This window comes from Anolis sagrei, chromosome 3, assembly GCF_037176765.1.
Source record: "Anolis sagrei isolate rAnoSag1 chromosome 3, rAnoSag1.mat, whole genome shotgun sequence".
NCBI lineage: Eukaryota > Metazoa > Chordata > Lepidosauria > Squamata > Dactyloidae > Anolis > Anolis sagrei.
The window spans coordinates 188,989,645-189,005,842 of NC_090023.1; the positions used below are offsets into that span (position 1 = coordinate 188,989,645).

The window sequence follows — 16,198 nt, forward strand, 5'->3', positions numbered from 1 at the left end:
ATGGTAAAGAAATAAAACACAGTGGGTGGGCCAAATGCAGAGGAAAAAATTGATAAAACCCTGGGTGAGATAAGTACATGGAAAAGTATGTGTCTGGTGGGGGGATCAGAAGGGGCAAACAATGGAGTTGAGCCTTCATTAAGGATGGGAGAAAGTGCAACATGAGGACAGAACTGTAGTTGGGACAAACATGATATGGGGGTATGTGTTCATTCGTCAAAGGCACGCTGGAAAAGCCAGGTTTTAGGCCTTTAGGATATGGATGTATTCTACTTTTTGTATTGCCTAAATAAAGATGTTCATTATGAATGCACCACAGCTTTGTGGGTTCTTTAATAATTGAAATTCTGGCAATTCACCACAGCTTTCCTACTTGAAAACTCGTCACTGTCTGTGGAAGTCAAGGGCCAGCAAGACAACATCTGTGTTATATTTGAGTTGCATGTTACCCAAGACCTTCCTGACTCAATTGTGTTATGATCCTCTGATTTTACATGCTTTTATGGAAGTTTTTAATAAATGTCTATTTACAAATTGCTTTCCCTCTTTGGTGCTGTGATATATCAATTTAAATAAGATAAGCAATATACAAATTAATTAAAGAAAAAGAGTGCCCCATTTATTCCTTCCTGATGCCCCATTGTCAGCCAGTGTTTGAATCCTTCAAAAGCAGTTAAAAACTATGCTGTCTTCTAGAGTAAAACAAATGCAGCAAAATGTGCATTTTGTTTTTAATATAGTGTGATTAAAATGCACACTGTATTTAGTTTATAAACCAAGATTTTCTAAGCATGCTTACAAACCTCAAAACTGTATCATGTACATTTGTACAATGATAAAATATACATTTAAATAATAATAGATAAGGATGGGATATATTGAAAGCAGTCAAGCAATAAAAATAATTTTAACACTCCCCATATATTATACCGCATATATATGAAACGCCGAAAGAATCTGTTACAAACATTAGTCCAACTCCGAGAGAGTAAAAACCATTAAAACAAATTGTCACCATGGTCTTCTCTACCTGTGACAAGAAACTTTTCCATACTACACAGTTAGGGAACTATAACTATGTTAACCATTGCAACATCCTAGGAAATCCTGAGATCTGAAATTTAAGATGGAATATATAGAATTCTTACCACTATAAAGCCCAAGATTTTATCAGGATGCATCCATGATGATTAATGTGGAATCATACAGCAATAACTGTGAAAAGTTCCCAGGAAAGGAGGGGAACTGACATCATTATCACCTATTTAATTTGTCTACTTTTTAATAAGTACCTGCTGTGCCTCTGTACCTTATAAAAGTACATTAGGAAGCTTTATAGGTTGAAGTGTTAGGCAAAAAGTTTGAAAATGAACAAATAATACACAACCACCAGTTTAAACTGCCACCAGCCTTCTCCCAACATGGCAAAGAAACGTTCTGTTAGAAAAGCATTGTAACTGTTCTGAAGGCCCCAAATCCAATAAGTCAACCCCAAACAAGGATCACCAAAGAAGCTTGTTAGTACTGAGAAAGTCCCCAACCTGCATACTACAGGACCGGACCTTGGACCTCATCACATTTACTCCACATTTACTTCACATTGTGGTGAATTCGGCAGGGCTTGGTGAGGGCCATGGGGAACCTGGTACCCTGCATCACCCGGCTTTCCCCCCACCTCATCCCATGGGTGGAAGTGTCACCGTCTAGCTTCCCCCATTGTTTTCCATGCTACATAGGAAGCCTTCCATGTTGCCACTGCTACCTTCTACACCAGGGGTCCTCAAACTAAGGCCCGGGGGCCGGATACGTCCCTCCAAGGTCATTTACCAGGAACATACTCAGGGTCAACCTAAGTCTGAAATGACTTGAAAGCACACAACAACAATCCCACCTCATCAGCCAAAAGCAGGCCCACACTTCCCATTGAAATACTAATAGGTTTATATTCTTTAAAATTGTTCTTCATTTTAATTATTGTATTGTTTTAAAGTGTTTTTTGCACTACAAATAAGATATGTGCAGTGTGCATAGGGATTCATTCATGTTTTTTTCAAATTATAATCCGGCCCTCCAACAGTTTGAGGGATTGTGACCTGGCCCTCTGTTTAAAAAGTCTGAGGACTCTTGTTCTACACTGATTAAACTCCTCTTCAGGTATGGAGGCCTGCTGGAAGTAGATCAACATCATGTGATGGGAGCCATGGTCTCTGTGCCCGAAGAGGGATGAAATCAGCGTAGGATGGCCAATTTTTCCCATATGATGAGGTGGATAGACTCTGTATGTGAAAAATAAGAATTCCTGAACATTCCTCATGTTGATGCTTCTGCTAACAAGCTGAAGTGAGGGGGGCAAGACTTCTTTCCAAATAAACCCTTTTACTGCAACCCATAGCCACATGTCATAAAAATGCTTGTTTCTTATTTCCCTTGTTTCATTCATGCTGTTTTTCATGCTGTTCAACTCACAAAGGCAGAGTGGATCTTGTCATGGCCTGATTTCTGATGCATCTACATCCTCATGCGTTCTGCTAACTATACAATCTTTTTTGATTTTCCCATATGTTGTTCCTCTTGTTGTTGGCAACTGATGTCAAGAGCTTCATTTGCCCATTTTGTGAACTTTCTATGTTAAGAATGCCCCCTTTTGTAACATATATACAAACTTGGAACTTAAAACGAGAAAACAGAAGAAAAATCTGGAACTGGGCAATCATTTCCAGATGGAATAGAATAAATGTCATCAAGTTACTTCATCTAGAAAAGAAAGGATTTGGTGGTTAATCTGAGATCCACTGGGATTCTGGGCTGATTCACAACTGCATGGCCATTAGTCCATATTTCATCATTTTATTTATAACTTATTGCTTGACATTCCACTGCTGAACACATGAATGACCTCCATGAAAATATCATGCACGAGTTGATTTCCAATGAAACATAAGTTCTGCCAATATTGCTTTACAACAACTGTTTTCACAAATGTAAGTTGCCACTTGACATTGCTGCTAATGGATGGAAAAAACAGCACATACAAACTCACTGCTCACTTGCTGGTTTTTATATACATATTTATTTTCACTTACGCATAATTGAAATATACATTAAAATAAAGAAGTGTCATCAGCTATCCACATTTCTGGATATATTTATGTAGATTTCTCATTAGGTAGCTAAGCTATTCCCATTAGTGAGCTGAATCTAGCACAGCATCAAATTCGCACAACATTTCTCATCACCATGAATTGAACTACCACCCACTCTGTCTTTAGGTTTGAGACTGTGAGCAATTTGCTTTAGAAATGCTTTGATATTTGCTCAGCACAAGCAAGTTCCCATTCTGTACTATCTTCTAGTCATTTATTGCAATGTGATGTAACAATCCTGCAGCAACTGCTTGGTGCATGAAGGCCTTCTGTGTTTTTGGGAGGTGAGTGGGAGGAAGGAATGAGTTATGAAGTATACATTTGGCATTTGCACATTACGTCTTGCATTCTAAGGTCCCATAGGCAGCTATGCTGAGTGTTGCCTCTGGCACCTAGGAACCTCTGGGTGGCACCATGCAGAAGTTTAATTGTAAGCACTGCATTTGATTGTGATGACACTTGATTTTGATGAATATTTAAGTTGCTACTGTGCATCTATTTATACCCTTCAGAAATATTGGAGCATGTAGCTTCCAATTCACCCTTATTGTTCAGAAGCAATGCTCTTTCCCTGCCACTGTTATTTCTATGACAAGTTAAAAAAAAATCAAATTTTCAATTTCTAGTTTTCACTAATGTAATCACTGATATGGGCCATAGAGCAATGAAGCCCAAAATTCTGTTTACAGGTCATTTTCATTTGGGAAATGCATCTTAACAATAAAATAGTAATAACATCATTTCCAGCAAGCAACAAGACAAGCACTTTCTTGAAATTGCTATACCTATTCTTGTAAAAGGAAAATAAAGCAATAATAATAATAAAGTTGGAGAAGCAACATGATGGCATGGGCTAACACAATTTTAGTGGAACTCCCATGGATGTCTTAAATGTAAAACAAAATAGACAAATAGTAACGTTGGAATAGTCTCAGTTAGTGTTCATATGGAATGCTTTAGCTGTGTGTAAGAATACACACACAGGATTAATCTCATCATGTTATGCTCAAGTGCTCCCATGAAAGCAAATGCCATATGTCTTGCTCAGTAGAGCCATTTTGCCTATAGAATAGCCACAAAGAAGCAAGCCTTTAAAGGCCCTTTTCATTTCAATCTAGTCATAATTTTATCTTCAGCTCAGTTCTGAACACACAGTAAACCTGTCAAGCGAAACTTTAAGCTAAAGTAATACAATGTATTAATGACATTGTAAAATACCCTTTATTCAGTTCTGTACACACGAAGCTGATTTCATTACAGATACATGATAAATTAATCTTGTCTGCCTTTTAATGATAATTAAATCTTATTGATCTGTCAGCCTCCCCCGAGTGATCCCTTGAGAGAGAAAGCATGCCAAAGATAAAGATAATTTTTCCACACAGTATGCAAAGTAGTATAATTGTACATCACATCTGAACAAGGCAGTTTTCTGATTTTATTTCCTAGAGGAGAATCTAAAGGTCATGAATATTGGTAATTGGCAATGAGTATCTGCATTATTAGACGACTATGGGCAGAAAAAAAATTAAACATGGCTACAAATGCAGTAAGAAGTAGACGATAAAGCTCATAGAGATAAAGAAGTGAAAGACCAGTAATTGCATTCCTCTTCACTGAAATTATATTCCAGCAGTTATTAAATAGCTCCAAATAACAGAGGGCTTTTATTTCCTTTCCTGGGGAAAAGTTGTCTTAAACAGAAAAATCCATAATACAGGAAATTGTATATAAACCTTTGCTTCAAAGAGGAATGGACAGCTTGAAGGGTAGCTCCGAGCTAACATGTGAATAATGGGGAAGATGGCACTTAAATCTAGAAATGCATGGTGGGGAGGTGCGGAGGAATAAATCTTTGTGGACCTCTGCAACTGAGATTAGATGTTGTGTCTGATGATCTAGCCTATAAAACTCATGCAACAGTAAATATGTCAAGCCTTTAAAGTGCTGAGGGACACTGCTCTAATTTCTGCTTCAAACTATTATGGCCTCTCCACTGAGATGTATATATGTGTATATTTTTAATAGGGATTTTAACAATGTGTGCAATTGGATGGCCTTCCACATACAAATTCTTTGCTCTTTCTTTAAAACAAGCAAGAAAATCCCTAATAAACCAGTTTATTTTCTGAACTGGGAAATTATGGTTACTAACTTTAGAACAAGCCAAAATTAATTAATTTAATTTTTCAACTTGTTCTTAAGCTGGAAAGCATGGTTTCTTGATGCAAATGAAAAACAGTTATCCAAGGTGTTGAACTTATTATAGGAATAGTAATTGCTTTTGGCAAAGACTATGTCACACCAGTGAAAATACTTTCCAATGGGGTAAAGGAGGCAGGAGGACTGGGTTAATGTATTTGGATGATATAAACTCTCTTGTCTTGAGATTTCAATTACAAATGGTTTTGAATCAATAAGGAGCACAAGGAAATGAATCAGAGCTCAGTTCTTTCAACCAATCAAGAAACAATGACCTCAACCGTGGAGCTTCTTTCCAAAAGGTACTAGGTAAAGTTAAAGGTTTTCCCTTGACATTAAGTCCAGTCATGTCCAACTCTGGGGATTGGTGCTCATCTCCATTTCTAAGCCAAAGAGTCGGCGTTGTCCATAGACACCTCCAATCATGTGGCCGCCATGACTGAATGGAGCGCCGTTACCTTCCCGCCGCAGTGGTACCTATTGCATGTTTTCGAACTGCTAGGTTGGCAGAAGCTGGGACTGATAGCGGGAGCTCACGCTGCTCCTCGGACTCGAACCTGCGGCCTTTCAATCGGCAAATTCAACAAATCAATCTAAAAAGTTAACTCTGCTGCTCAAACTTTTCTGTCCAATTGGATGTGGGTCAAGTGATACCCAGATATTAGATGGTATCACCAAGAGTCAAGAGAGATGAGGGGATAGCAACTTCCACTATTCATAGAATCATAGAATTAAAAGAGATCACAAGAGCCATCCAGTCCAATCCTCAACTACGCAGGTAAAGCACAATCAAAGCATGCCTGGCAGATGGCCCCCCAGCCTTTGTTCAAAAGCCTCTAAAGTAGGTGCCTCCATCACACTCTGAGGCAGAGAGTTCCTCTGTTGAACAGCTCTAACATCCAGGAAGTTCTTCCTAATGTTCCGGTGGAATCTCCTTTTCTATAATTTGTATCCATTGCTCTGAGTCCTAATCTCCAGGGTAGCAGAAAACAAGACTGCTCCCTCTTCCTTATGACATCCTTTCAAATACATAAACATGGCTATTATGTTTCCTCTCAACCTGCTCTCCTGCAGGCTAAATATACCAAGCTCTTTAAGCCGCTCCTCACAGGGCATGGTTTCCAGATCTTTTATCATTTTTGTCATCCTCCTCTGGACATATTACAGCTTGTTAATATCTCTCTTGAATTGTGGTGCCCTACATTGGCCACAGTATTCCAGGTGAGATCTGACCAAAGCAGAATAGGGAGGCACCATGACTTCCCTTGATATAGACACTATTCTCCTTTTGATGCAGCCCAAAATCCCATTGGGCTTTTTAGCTGCTGCATCACATTGTTGGCTGATGCTCAACATATGGTCTACTAAGATTCCAAGATCTCTTTCACATATACTCTTCTCAAGCCAGTTATCACCCATCTTGTATCTGTGCATTTCATTATTTTCTTTCTAAATTAAGTGTAATGTCTTACATTTCTCCTTGTTGAAATTCATTTTGTTAGTTTTGGCTCAGTTTAGGTCATTTTGCATTCTTTTGCCATATTAGCCATCCCTCCCAATTTGGTGTCACCTGCAAACTTGATAAGTATGCCCTCTAAACCTTCATCCAAGTCATTAATGAAGATGTTGAACAGCACTGGACCTAGGACAGAACCCTGTGGCACCCCACTAGTCACTTCTTTCCAGGATGAAGAGGAACAACAACAACAAAAATGTATTTATATACCACTCTATCTCCCCGAGGGGACTCAGAGCAGTTTCCAAGTAACATCATCAATACACTGGTGACCACCTTTTCGGTTCAATCACTCAACCAATTACAAATCCACCTAACAGTAATATTGTCTAGTCAACATTTTACTAGTCTGTTTGCAAGAAGATTATGGGATACATTGTCAAAGGCCTTACTGAAATCAAGATATGCTACATCCACAGCTTTCCCTGCATCTACCAAGCTTGTAACTCTATTGAAAAAAAGAGATAAGATTACTCTGGCATTCCTTGTTTTTGAGAAACCCATGTTGAATTTTGGTGATCACAGCAGTCTTTTCTAAGTGATTACACAGTGTCTCCTTAGTGATTTGCTCCAGAATATTTCCTGGTATTGATATCAGGCTAACAGGATGGTAATTGTTTTGGTCCTATTTTTCCCCTTCTTGAAGATAGAGACAACATTTGCCCTCTTGTAGTCTGCTGGGACTTCTCCTGTTCTCCAAGAATGTGCAAATATTATTTTTTCCTTAAGTTTTCAGGCCAAATCTGTACACGGTAGCCATGAACAAAAAGGCCAATGATGTGCTAGATTTAGTTGCAATATTAACAAAATAACAACACAAACATTTTAAAGAAGGTGATCCCTTATCCAGAATTCTGAAATCTGAAATACTCCAAATTAAAAATTATCCACATAGGTAGCTAAGAAAGTGACACTTTTGACCTCTGATGGTTCACAAACTTTGTATTGAAAACATAGATGAATGTCATGTTTAGACTTGGGTCACATCTCCAAGATATCTCATTCTGCATATGCAAGTATTACAAAATCCAAAACAACCCAAAATATGGAACACTTCTGGTTCCAAGTATTTTGGAGAAGGGATACTCAACCTGTATGTTTAGCTATATTAGACCTATTAAATTTATTGCTAAATGGTGAGTCAACATATGGTAAATTAGATTGAACCCATGTTTTTTGTTTTAGCCAATAGAAGCAAAAATAGATGTAGGTTATTGAATTCAAAGTAATACAAACAATTTGGAAAAGGTACATTAGACAAAAAAAAGATAAATTCTTATCTGTACATTCCAAGTATAAGCATTAGAGAAAAAGATAAGAGGACCAGGGGCAATAAACAAAAGAACGCTGGCCCAATAAAAGTAAAAAAAAAAGAGCTAATGTGTACAAACCTTGTATACCAAATTCTTAGTAGTCCAAAGCTTTTTCATTACACAATCAGATTTTAAGGTGCCATGTTGATTTGACCCCCTACAGATTAATAAGACAACTAAGGCAGGCCCACTCCATTCTACGTACAACTCAATATGAGTTACAACTAATTAGCAATGCTACAGTTCTGGCCTTAAGAAACTTAACAAACTGATTATGCGGGGCTCATGGAGAATTGTAGCATTTCCCATAATTCCTTGCAACCCACCTCTAAACATCACAAGCAAAATTTATTTTCTTCTTAGTATCACCTCAAAGAGGACAATTTTTATAAGAAGCAAGTTGTCCTATCTTTTGAAACATGATACATAACATCTGTCTAGACACAGAATTACAAACCTATAGCTCTAATCTTCATGGTAATGATTTCTGGCATGGAGTTAATGCTATCAGGCTCAAGGGATCCATAATTTTACATAATAATAACTAGGCATTCAATGCATATGATTAAATTTATATAGGCAAATATATGGATGAGAGGGGCACTGTTCCAGATTTTAGGAGGGGCAAAAACTTTAGCAATGTTGAAAAGTTTGCTCTCAATTATATCCAAGATTAAACTGGAAAGCAAAACCAGGGTAAAATGCAAAATCAAAAGGCAAATACATTAGAGGAAACAAACAAACAAGCCCTCTGGAAAAACAAACAATATAAGAAAACATAAAAATGTTGTGATGCATCTCTTAGTTTCTAGAGATATGTTAGTAATTCAGATCAAACTCCTGGCACTTTTAATAGAAACAGAGATCTGTCTCTGGCACTTAAGTATATTTAGGTCCATTCAAGCATGTATGAAACAAAAACAGTAGCTAGAGAAAAATTTGGCCCAAAATACAAAATGCTCCTGAAAATGAATGACAAAATTATGAAAAACTGGTAGCAGGAATGGAAAGAAAGAGAAAATCACTTCATCCCATTCTAAAATGGTACTCCTATCTCCTACAAAAACCCTAACCACTTCATTACACAGAGAAAGGGAAGTGTCCCAGGAAACTTCCTCTACAGCAGTGGTTCTCAACGTGTGGGTCCCCAGGTGTTTTGGCCTACAACTCCCAGAAATCCCAGCCAGTTTACCAGCTGTTAGGATTTCTGGGAGTTGAAAGCCAAAACATCTGGGGACCCACACGTTGAGAACCACTGCTCTACAGAGTCTGTCGGATGCCATCACACAACATAAGGCTACTTCCAGTGCAGCTCCATAGAGGAAGCATCTTGGCTTCCTCTGTTCTCATTCCCATCCTGGCTTCCCGTGTTCTCATTTAGAAGAATGGGGGGGGGGGGAAGCTGGGCAATGAGGCTTCCCCCTGTGGGGTAAGGTAAGGGGTAGAGTGGACGATGTGAGGCATAGGGCAACAGTTTCCCTCTGCTGTCTGCCAGATTCACCATACAGCCTGGCAACACCCCCCCCCCCCCCCGGGATGTCGCCTGCCTTATTGATCTCAGTATGATGGGGTCCTGTGTTACCAGAGCAGAAAAAATAATTGAGGAATATCACTGAAGCATGTAGCTTCTTCTTTGAATAAAATGTGTGCAGATGTGTAGTGCTTTACATATTACTAGTAGCAAAAAAAAAAAAAAAAAAAAACCTGTTGAAGAGACTTTCCATAAATAGAGAACACAACATTCCCAATGTTACCATAGGTAAGTAGGTGATTCTGTACAATTATCTTTCCATATTTGCAGTTCTGGCATTTGTAGATTTGATTATTCAGGGACTTGATTAAAATCTTCTATTTGATAATGTCTAGGTCCTCCATTGTGACTCTATGGTCAATTCCAGTCATGCTGAAGGACCTAGAGATATTTAGAGAGAACACATCTCTAGGTGTCACGTTCCAGACAAAGTCAACTGTAGAGCTATGCTGGAACCATAGTGCCATTCCTAGATAAATGTTCCTTCAGATAAAAACATTAGTAAGCTTAAGTTGAGGTGATGTGGTTTTAAACTTTGAATATGTTAAAGAATGGTTGGTGATGGCGACGAGGAGAAAGGCTGTCTCAGTGGTGTCCCCCCGTCTTTGGAACACCTCCCCAGGGAGATTAGGCAAGCTCTCACACTTCCCTTCTTTCGTAGAAATCTGAAAACCTGGATGTTCCAGCAAATTTTTGAGAATTAGTCCCTAAACAGCAAGGTAGCACTCTGTCCTGCACTTCAGCCACTTCTCTGGCCCTGTGATACGCTGTTTGCATTATCCTGTGCCCAGCCCTTGCCCAAGTTTATTTTGTAATCCTGGTCACTAGTTTGTTGAACTTTCACTGATGGAACTACAATGAAATTTTTATTTTTAATATTTTTATTTTTTAGTATGTTTAATAGAATTTTGATATTTTATGAGGCCTTTAGTTGTTATTTTGTTCATAAAGTTAAATTAGGTTGTGTTATAATGTCGAATGTGTTTATTTTGATGTGTTTATCTGTACGTTTTTCTTTCTAGCAATTGAATGTTTGCCCTATATGTTGGAAACCGCCCTGAATCCCTTCAGGGAGATAAGGTGGCATACAAATGAAGTCTTATTATTATTATTATTATTATTAGTAATGGTTTTTGACTGGGAATTTTTAAAATATTGTTTATATTCAATCCTGTTTTAATGTTTGCGTATTTGTATATTTTAAATTGTATACTGATGTTTTTATGTTACGCCACTTTGAGTCTCCTGTAGGAGAGATAAAGTGGGGTATAAATAATAATAATAATAATAATAATAATATGTTCGACTTGTGATTTTGTGATACAGAATCCAGCATATAGATCTCATTTGCTGTGACATACTGTGTTTCTGTGTGAGTAAAATAATAATAATAATAATAATAATAATAATAATAATAATAATAATTTCCTCGTTTGTTTTCATTTTATGGGGTCCTGTGCCCCTTATCCCAGTGGCCATATAGAAGAAATCGCACATTGTAGGAGCCTCTGAGAACTACTGTATCTGGACTGCAGAATCGCATGAAAATCCTCTCATTCAGATCAGCTATTCACAGACAGAGGGAAGGATTTGCTCTGATCGCAATACTATGGAAACAAGTTCATTTTACTTTCCTCTGTAGGAATAAACGGCAAGTATTTACTAAGATGTGAAAAAAATATAGCACTGCAGTTGGAAGAATTGGCAGAGTACATTTCAGCCCTCACCCACCGAGAATTAAACCCTGTCTTGTTTCCATACCCATTTTCTAAATTATTTCCCACTCATTCTGTAGCCTGATATTATGAAATAGCTTTTGATAGAGAGAGGAAGACGATGTGGATCACAGAGGAGTTCAGCAATCAGCTGTCTGGTTCACTGCCAAGGCCCAGAAAATCCTTCTTCCAAAGAGGAGAAATGAGACCCTATGGAAAAACCTGGGAAGCTTGCCGACTTAGTCAGTCTTAACCGACTAACTCGGCCAGGGCATCACTAACAATGTTTGAGTCCCTTCTACACCTCTCAGCCCAAGAACTGTGATGGTAGTGGACCTGAGAAGAAATTGAGATGGGCCTATCTGATCAGTTTAAAAACCTTTGATATGCCATATTTCACTGACTTGTAAAACTTGTGTCTACTATCTGCTTTTTTAAATTTATGCATCTTTGGGTTTTTTAAAAAAAAATCCATATTTTAAAATTGGTTTAAGTGTAGTGTGTGCATGTGAGATAGTACTGCAATATGACTTTAGCCAATAGAAGGACAAAAAAAAAAACCAAAAGAAAACTAATACTACAACACTCCATTACTACTGTCATATAATCATGTTGATCCTAAATCCATACAACAAGGAACACAGCCAGTGTGGTTTCAATTTTGTCAATGAATTCCCATTCAATACCTAAAGACAACTCCTTTCTTTTTGTGACCATCCCTAACATCTGCCATAAGGATCTTGACAAGACAACTAATTAGGAACTATTTCCTACAATCATATATGATTTGTAGTGCCAAATTCATACCTGCCTGTTGCTAATTTTCTGAAACACAACAGATTTCAACTGCTCTGGCTAAAAGGTAGAAAAAAGAGGCAAATTGAGACAGGAGTCCCATAGCCTCGGGGTGATGAAGAAAGACTATGAATATTATTGTCATGACAATCTTCCAAGACTATGGTGAACCAGCTGTTCTTGAAACTTTTAATGATGATCAGTAACACTAATATGGCCTTTGAGCATTGGCTGGAGAATCTGGGGCCACAGCACCCATCCCTTGGTTAGAATTGCCTGTAGGTCCATCTCTTGGCTACCAGTTGTCCTAAACCAGGAAACATGGAATCAATGCTTAATCCTCAGAGAACATGGTTTTAGTACTACTATGCCTAACAATGTTCCAGCAATTCATAGAAGCATTTTTCCCAAATAACGTTTTAAAATTTACATTTCCCATGAAGCATGCAACTCTTTTAATACAATTAATAAAATAATATATTCCTTAATGGAGATATAGCAAAACATATGGCAGGCTCAAACCCAGCACCTCAACCAATGGCTGATACCAAATGAGAGACTCCCTCCTGGGCACACAGAAGACTGGGCGACTTGGAAGGCATTGAACAGACTGCGCTCTGGCACCACGAGATGCAGAGCCAACCTTCAGAAATGGGGCTACAAAGTAGAATCCTCGACATGCGAGTGTGGAGAAGAACAAACCACTGACCACCTGCTGCAATGCAACCAGAGCCCTGCCACATGCACAATGAAGGACCTTCTTGCAGCAACACCGGAAGCACTCCAAGTGGCCAGATACTGGTCAAAGGACATTTAACCAGCTACCAAACTCACAAGTTGTGTATTTTTCTGTTTGTTTGCTTTGTTCTGTTAGACTGGTTGTTCTGACACGACAAATAAATATCCTCACAGAAAACCATTTAACAACTTCTTTTGACCAATAAAATTTTCTGCAAAACAAATATTGACTATATAAACCCTTCTTACAATTCTTTTGTTCTAGAATAAACTCTATGCTATCTGATCATCCTCCTGGAAGAGTTCAAAATTTATTGCAAGGCCAAAAGCAAACAAACAAACCCAGACTACTTTAGCACATAACCAAACTGTAGTAATGATTCCGAATATTATGTTTCACCTACAGTTCAACACACAGCTGGTCTAATTTCAGTCTACATTTTATCATGTTCCTCAGCGGGTTATTTGTGAAGTAATGCAAACAATGCTCACCCTCACCATTACCTTACTTTGTTTTACTGCCTCTAACCTTCAACATTATAATGTTCTATTAATATTATTTATGTTTCAACATAATTCTGGTCCTTGCAGTTATATTTCTTTTAAAAATAAGAATCTGTGCATGAATTTATACATTCTAATAAAACATATGCCATGGAAACTGCTCACTTAATTCCAATGCAGTTTGACCTGGACATCTACTCCAGAAGATGACTTCATAACGTTTGCATACATTCTTCACTTTTCCCTGTCTATCTCAGGGATCATCTCATTTATGTCTTTGAACAGACTTATGAGGTAGGTGAGACTGGGAGAGACAATTTAACGAAGACTATCCAATGAACTCCAAGTCTGAGATAGATAAGAATCCAAATCTTTCTCCTCCACTTCTAAAAGTCAACCCGTGACACTCTAATCAAAGCTAGTTCACTTACAATACTCAACTCAGATGTCAAGCACATATTATTGTTTTACTCCTACTATGCTAGTATTACAGACTCTATATGATACATGGGCCTCTGAGCTAAGAGAAGTGTATTTTCTCACAACAACCAATATCAATAGTAGTAGATGCTGTTCATTTAATCTCTGTGGTCCTCTTTCTCTACATTCATGTCAGCTCTTCATCTTTAACAATCATAAATTACCAGCATGGGAACCATTTCAAATATTATGATCTGTAATTACTTTTTTAAGTTTCTGCATTGATAATTTTAGAAGATCTGATAATGATGCTCAACAGGCTCTTTTTGGGAAATGTATGACCATTTAATAGTAAATCAACATAGACATTATGAATAAAGCTGGAGCAACAAATTGTATATACAGTACTAGGGTTTTTTTTACCTGCTAAGATTTTTTTTTTTAAAACCCAACCTTCTATCAAGTGAGGATTCTGTCCCATATTAACTAATTCACTCATTAATATGTAAAACCCTGCTTTAGCCAACAAAATTTGTAATACTACTCCAGTCAAAATGACATGGCTATGGCATCCAGATATATGTAGCTATACAAATCTATTCACGGCATTCATGGAAGAGGAAAAAGTAGATTTTCCCCCACTTCACAAAGCCAAACAAAGTTTCAACTACATCACTTAAAACAGCTCAAATGGGTGTGGTAACTGCAGCGTCAACAGGTGTTTTTGAAAGATAACATGGATATCTAGGGCAGAATTCCCTATTATGTGAGAAAGAGTTAACAAAGCTCAAGCATTTTAGAAGTGCTGTGCAGTTGGCAGCATTTGATCTTCAGATGGCTTCCAAATTAGTATGTAATGAGTGAAGAGGAATTAATCATGCAATGCTGAATACATTCATTTTAATAAATTAGATAGTGTAATATTTGTATTTAACCACTCATTGTCACAGCCTTGAGCCACGATTGGCTGGCATCTGTGCTCCATCTGACAGAAGCAGATTGGTATTCTCTCCACACGTCCTCTCAATTCCTGTCGTCTGCGTTTGCTGTCCTTTACACATTACATACGCACAATGCATTATTTACTCAACTATAAACCTTTCAGTAATGTTCATAAGCAGCACCTTCCATATGCAAATACACAGCAGAGTTATAGCTAGATGCAATAGCATGATGCAGACATAAGTATTGCCTCCCTTGAAATACCCAGGGGAGGGAGGGGGTCTGGATAGCCCATCTGAATGCTGCAGAAAAGGTTCCCTGACACATTTTCCCTTCCAGATGCTTCATTCACTATTTATGCTTATTTCATCAGATGTAATATCTACTTTAGTATGTCTTCCGTGTCTGCTGTAGTAACTTCACATTTAAAACAGCTGCTAAATAACTGCATTGTGAACTGCAAGTATGACTGAGGACAGACCTCAGTAGACTTATGTGTTTGTACTATGCAGAAATATTTTCCTTTAGAACCAGTTATTTATTTAAAAGGATGCCATTATCAGAATAAACACTTATATTTCAAGTACAGTCAGAATGAACTAAAGCCCCCTAGTTTAGATAGCAGGCAATCTTATTCTTTCCCCATTTATTAAATGATTCAATCTTGCAGTATGCCAGCAACTAATTAGTATGATCAACACAGTGCTGGACATGAGCAAGGACACACATCTCCTTCTGAGATGTAAAGAGCCCAGAAAGTGTTTATTTCATATATCTAGTCCAGAAACGTCTACTTAAAACACTCTTACATTAATTAGTCCCTTGACAGAACTTTGATTTTCTGCGATTGCATTCAAAGTCATTTGTGGCAAGGCCTGTGACCAGATAAACGGACAAGCGGATGTTTTTGCTCTTTTATGTCATAGGCATTTAACTCACTTTCTTCCAAGCAATATTATACACAGCTGAACACAAGATGAATAACAGGGTGCCTCCAAAGAAGGACCGTAGTAACACAGACAGAGAAGAACGCAGACATAGATATACCCATGCACAAGCACACATTTGTTGAAGTAATATACTCACCATGAGCACTGCAAAGTTACCGAAGTGAGTACTATGAAGGGTCGTAATATTTTCTGCAGTGCTAATTATGTGGCACCCTTCTCCCCACCAGCCTCCATGTCCATCTAGAAGGTCAAAATCCCAAAAGACTGCAATGGGGTTTCTACCCTGTGTAAAGTGCTTCAAGGCTATAGTAAGAGGACTAGTCAGTTTTCCAGTACTGCACCCATCTGCAAAAGGAACAAACTGAATTAGAGCAATGAAGTGGAAAATGCTTTATTGCTACATGGTCTGTACAGAAATTCTTAATGTTT

General features: G+C 37.9%; 1 protein-coding gene across 3 annotated transcripts in view; it reads right to left on the reverse strand.

Moving 5' to 3' along the window:
• ADGRA1 (adhesion G protein-coupled receptor A1) overlaps positions 1-16,198 on the reverse strand; it is a 517,955-nt gene that overhangs the window by 98,288 nt on the left and 403,469 nt on the right. For all 3 annotated transcript variants that reach the window (XM_060768686.2, XM_060768685.2, XM_060768687.2), the window contains one exon: positions 15,906-16,114. In XM_060768686.2, the coding sequence (XP_060624669.2) occupies positions 15,906-16,114 (209 nt within the window). The remainder of the gene's footprint in view (positions 1-15,905; positions 16,115-16,198) is intronic.